The 5997-nt window shown below is 37.9% G+C and overlaps 1 protein-coding gene across 1 annotated transcript in view; it reads right to left on the bottom strand.

Annotated features, from left to right (window-relative positions):
• LOC121933044 (protein ITPRID1-like) overlaps positions 1 to 4795 on the bottom strand; it is a 50797-nt gene extending 46002 nt beyond the window's left edge. Inside the window, exons 1-4 of the mRNA XM_042472258.1 lie at positions 4661 to 4795; positions 3659 to 3710; positions 1342 to 1428; positions 810 to 1012 (exon numbers count right to left, since the gene is read on the bottom strand). Coding sequence (XP_042328192.1) covers positions 810 to 1012; positions 1342 to 1428; positions 3659 to 3690 — 322 coding nt within the window. The 5' untranslated portion in view covers positions 3691 to 3710; positions 4661 to 4795. The remainder of the gene's footprint in view (positions 1 to 809; positions 1013 to 1341; positions 1429 to 3658; positions 3711 to 4660) is intronic.
• Between the last annotated feature and the right edge of the window lie 1202 nt (positions 4796 to 5997).

Here is a 5997-nt window from a genome sequence, read left to right as displayed (position 1 = left end):
ACACGGGGGATCTTGGAACCAAACCCCAGCGTATAACAAGGGTCCACTGTATAATAATCCAAATGGTTTATGGATCTTTTATGACACTATGGAAGGGCTAAACTTAAACTTCCTTTAAGTTTGCATCCATTGCTTTGAGTTCTAGTCTCTGGAGCAGAAGAAAATAAGCTTGCTCCATTTTCAGTATGACATCCCTTCAAATATTTAAACATTTTCTCTAGGCTAAACATACCCAGCTCCCTACGTCACTCCCTGTTGAAGGCCTTACTGAAATCAGGATATGCTACATCCATAGCATTCCCTTCATTTACCAAGCTAGTAATTATATATATATATATATATATATATACCAGATAAGATTAGTCTGATATGACTTTTTTTAAAAGAAATCCATGTTGGCTTTTTGTAATTATAGTATTCCTTTCTAAATGCTTACAAACTCACTGTTTGATGAGGCCACCTATGTTGTTGTTGTGTGCCTTTAAGTTGTTATCGATTTATTTATGGCAACCCTATCATGGTTTTTCTTGGCAGGATTTGTTCAGAATAGGTTTGTCTTTGTCTTCCTCTGAGGCTGAGAGAATGAGACTTGCCAAGGTTACCCAATGGGTTTCCATGGCCAAGCAAGGATTAGAATCCTAGTCTCCAGAGTCATAGTCTAATGCTCAAACCACTATGCCATGCTAGGTCTCTGTACCTGTTGAGAATGGCTGGCATGTGTGACCTGCTCCAAAAAAGTTTGTGTCTTTCATAAGAAGAAAAGATGGAAGTAGCACTAATCAATCTTTCCTCAGCCATCATCTACTCACCACACAAATTGGGACTTTCTAAATCCATGCGCTGCCTTTGGGCTTCAATAAAGACACGGATATTGATTCCTTTAGCAGTGGATGCACAACTGATGAAGCGAGAAGGGATTTTAGTGCAGATGTCTGGTTCATCAGTGCCAAACCCCAAATCCAGCAAAACCTCTACTGGATCCTTTTCCGAGAAATCTAGCCACTCAGTGATACTATGGAGAAAACATCAAGAAAAATTATGCCAGCTGGCTGACATGATATCTTCTTTCACTAAGCTAATCTATAGACATGTTATAAATTATCTCACGTTCTATCACTTTTTGTCTCAATAGATATTTTTCAGCTAGACGATGTACAATAGCACTATGTGCACTGTATGGTACAGTGTGAAACAGGATTGGTCATAAGGTTTTTGGACCGCAGCTGCCATCATACCTCATTGTTGACCATGGTAGGACTTGTGGGAACTGTATTCCAACAACATGATTTGTATCCTTGATGTAAAAGGTACAAATATTGAAATCATAGGGCTAAGACTGACCTTTTTGGAGTATTGGGGAGAGGAAGAGATGAGCTCATGCTGTTCCATCTTGAGAGAACAGGCATTTCTGAAAACCGATGTAAGGATCTGTAGAAGGGGAACACAACAGTAACATTTGTTTATACTTGAGGTTCTCTAGGATATTATATATATATATATATATATATATATATATATATATATAATCTTGATTTCAGTTCATAATGTTACTTTGTAGGATCCTTTCAGTAGCAAAGCATGTATGAGATTGTGGCAAACACATTTATTCTCAGGAACGGTATGTTACAGTAGGTGTTAGAATGTAGGTGTTAAGGTACCAGTAAATGCTAATTATAAAGGTGGCAGATCTTCTTTGGTTTTGACAGATGGTATATCTTCAAGAGTCTTTAGGGAGCACACTTTCTCTAGCCACCTACCTTCTAGAAAGATATAACTGCTTTTAATAAAGCGCTATGCAGAATATATCATGGGAAGAGTTTTGGAGGGAGTTTCTCACAATGATTTCTTCACTGCTGTTGAGATCTATTACGTAGTTTGCTGAAAACATTTTGGCTGTGTGGTCCTGAAAACTGTGTGGGACTGAAAACATTTTGGCTGTGTGGTCCTCCAAAACCAGAAAATATTCTCCATTCCCTCCCTCTCACAAACATCCATCAGCCACAGATATCTTTTTTCTTAGGTAGAGTGGGGAGCTGAGTCAACTTTAACGTAATATGTCCTTTTCCTTTGCCTATCTGCATTTCTCTATAAGTAGGTAGGGCTCTGGTGAAATGTATTTCCGTTTGTTTTTTAAATCTATATTTACAAAAATTTGGAATTTTCATCACCAGATTTATTTGGGATGACTATAACTTGAGAAATTTTTTTAGAGAAACACAAATTCACAGATTCATTCATGTGTGTGCTTAATTCTAAAATATCTGTTTTTGAATTCCTGCACATCCACCTGCTGGAGAGTTGAATTATGCTTCATGGTTCCTCTTTTTGTCCTCTGAGATGCTTCTTATTTTTAACACTTGTATGTGAAAGAAAGCTTTTTATGTACATTGGTGAACTGTATTTGTGCAAGAGTGTACTATAGCGTGCAGGGTTTAGGAATGTACTTTATGAGGAAGTGTATATTTGCGAGAATAAAACAAAAGTGAGAGTAAGTGATTTGAAGGCAAACACTACTGTCACCTTATATAGATGGATGCACAAGCTGCAGCTATATCTAGTGGCATCACTAGGGGAATGTGGGGGGTTCAGACCACACCAGGTGACACCATAATGGGAGGGTGACACCATTGCTCCTCAAACATCTGCATTTTGGCAGAAACGGGTTGTGGCATTCGCCTGTAATTCTTTAAAACGCTGAAGAGATACTGTGCATGGAGTGAGGCTCAGTGGGAAGAGAAAGGAAAGGTCTTTTTTTAAAATCAAAATTTAAATTTAAGTGTTTTAAAAAATATTTAAATATTTTTAAAAATTCTTGAAAAACATCACATTTTACCAAATTTTCACTTCAACCACATAAGACTATGTTTATGTAAAACATTTATTATGTGCATATGATATTGTAATTTAAATTAAATTAAAGGTTTAATTTTAATTTTGCTAGTTGTTTATGCTACAGCTATTAACATGACATTCAGTAGCATATGGGAATTACTAAGGATTCTGTATGGGTGTGGTATGGAAGGAAGTCAATAGAAGTGTGTGTGACACCATGAGTTACTGCACCGAGTGACACCAACCCTAGTGATGCCACTGGCTACATCCATCTGTTTTCTCCATGCAGTAGTATGTACATGTGTGACATGTTGGGAAATATTGTGTAACTAAAGTTCTGCTATGAACTTGGCAGGTGGAAACAGGGCAACTGGAACAATTGAAATGACATCCAGGGATCTCTGTGTACAGCTATGTCTGTGCAACTCTTTCCCTGGATGGTTTATAAGTAGCCGATGATGATGTATGGGAAAAACGGATGGTGTGAACCAGCCCCCTAGTCTTACTCATACCCTGTTGATGAGATACACGCATGAGAGTGCAGCAGCTCCTTTAACCTTCTGGTTACTTGCTTGTTTTACCATGAAAGATTACTACATATTTTAGCATGAAATCCATTACATTTACACCCATGTGTGACTCTGAGTAATTATATTTAGAGCACATTAAGCTTAATACCAGGAATTTTAGATGCTGTCATTAAGCTAGCAAATATTCCTCCTGCCATCCTCCAGTTAAGACATCACCAAGGCAATCTTTCTCCTAGGCCTCTATTTTGAAGTGCAGAAGCTGACATCGGGCATCTTAATACAGTGAGTACACCTACCTCATGTAGTTCTGCACAGTCATTTGTACCATTCCCAAGGGCGGTGAAAGAACTACAAAGAAATGAAATATTTATTTATTTTTATTACATTCAACAATAGTTGTACTATTAAGCCAGTCAATTTTAGATTTAGGGCCCTCTCATGCTGCAGAGTTATAGCACTATGATTCCACTTTAACTGTCATGCTACATGGACAAAAATAATTCCAAATCACCTCCCTGAAATTTCTTGCAAATCTAGATGCTACATAGAGCATTGGAGATGCACAGCTTCAAGGCTTGGAAAGTTTACCTTTTTGGATCACACATCCCAGAATCCCCCAACCAGCATAACCATTAACAGGTAGCTTTTCCAAACTCTACCTGAAGTTGATTTTGTATCAGGATCACAAATATGAAGTGTAACCACATGGAAACGATACAGTGCTTCACTTGAACACTTAATGTACAGAATTGTATAGCACTATATGGCACTAATAATATGCCACCTAACCTAAGGACTTAATAAAAAAATGTATACAAAACAACAGATAATGGTTTTATTTTTAAGTTTTGACTAGTAATTTCTATAACTGAACACCTTCACAGCTGTTTCGAAAGCTATCAGTTTAAAAAAGAAATTGTCACTGTAAAATACTGTCAGAAGAACAGGAATGAAACAGTGATTTCCTGCAGCAGCAGAAAACGGAAAACAGAGTGTGGAAAACATTTCTGGGATAACACAGTTTGAGAATGGTGTGAAATATGTTATAAATGGAGGGGAAAAAACTACTTGTAGAGCCATCTGTTTAATATTCTCTCTTCCTTATTTACTCAGTTTTAGCCTAGGCTCCTGTCCCCTATGCTTTTAAATTGTATTTCTAAAGAGAATGTGTTAGTTTGGTTAAACAAATGTTTGTTGTGATTAAATAAATGGTGCAATGCTTTGGAAAGGATTTCTATTGACTTACTTTACGCAACCTCTTTATAACCTATTATTCTCAAATGGAAGTTTCGTCTTACCTGCTATTTTGTCTCTGCTTTCTTGTGAATCTTTGCTTGCAGATAAACTGATGAAATCAGAGTGGTGGTGGTTGAAGAGAAAAGATTAAATATCCAGCACTCTCATGCACTTATTTACAAAACAGATGTGACAAGAACTTTTTAAAAAATGCATGTTGAGCTGATCTAGTTTTTCTGTAATTGCCTTATTTCTAGTTTAACATGCCACAATCCTAACTCCTAATGCACAGCCTTCATAACAGAAATTTTGCGTATTCCAACAGCTTACTAATCAAGAAATTAATATGAATACCTGTGCTTCTTATCAAAGTTAAATTTTGGGACTGTGTTGTTTAGAAACAAACTTCCCCAATTTAGAAATTCCTGCACTATTATAAGTTGAAATTTATGAGGTGAAACTCTTCAGATTTTGCCTCAGTTCACAATGGTTTTACCAGTTTCACAAACAGTTCACAAAGGGGGCAAGAGGAAAATACAGCATCCGATGTCAACACTGAAGTTTTAAGCTGCTTCTGCATTCCAAAATATCCCTGCCAATATGAACTCTAGGAAAGATGTTGTTGTTGTATGCCTTCAAGTTGTTTCTGTCTTATGGCAACCCTAAAGCTTTTTGGATCACAAGGTTTTCCTGGCAAGTATCTTTGCGGGGGGGGGGGGGGTTGCCATTGCCATCCTCCGAGGCTGAGAGACTGTGACTTGGCCAAGGTCACCCACTGGGTTTACATGGCTGAGCCAGGATTTGAATCCTGGTTGCCAGAGTTATAGTCAAATGTTCAAACCACTACAGCACACTAACTCTCTGGCAAGGACAGCACTAGTTTTTGTTTGGTTTTAAAAACTCTTTCCAATTCATTGACCTGGAAGAATGAAACATGATATTTTCCAGCGTTAAGCTGAGAGCTGTTTCTAAGAGTCTTCACTCCACGCAGAAGGCTTAATAGGACTGAGTCAAAACACACGTGCACTTTGCCACCCCATTTGCCCTTGGCAAAAAGGAAGGATTTCATCAATTTTGGGAATAGACGCAAAATGGGGCAGCTTACCAGCAGTATTAAACAGACCTCTTACTAGTGGCAGCCTTTTACACAAAAAATTACCTAGAGCTTCTCTGGGAACAATGCCATTTTATCATGTAATTGGCAGCCACCAAGAAGAGCTCACCTTCCTGCTGCAAAACTGGCAGCAGTAGTGAAAATGGCAAAGAAGTAGAAGCAATTTTGACTCCCCTCCCCTCACTTCATCTTCTACTTTCCCTAATTTCAACATGAAAGCTTTCATTGAGAACTTCAATCTCACTTCTGCTTTTCCAGGCAACCCTGACATCAGCATTTATTGAC

The sequence above is a fragment of the Sceloporus undulatus genome, chromosome 6 (genome assembly GCF_019175285.1).
Source record: "Sceloporus undulatus isolate JIND9_A2432 ecotype Alabama chromosome 6, SceUnd_v1.1, whole genome shotgun sequence".
NCBI lineage: Eukaryota > Metazoa > Chordata > Lepidosauria > Squamata > Phrynosomatidae > Sceloporus > Sceloporus undulatus.
The sequence above is the reverse complement of the archived record's forward strand: the minus strand, read 5'-3'. Positions and strand labels throughout refer to the sequence as shown.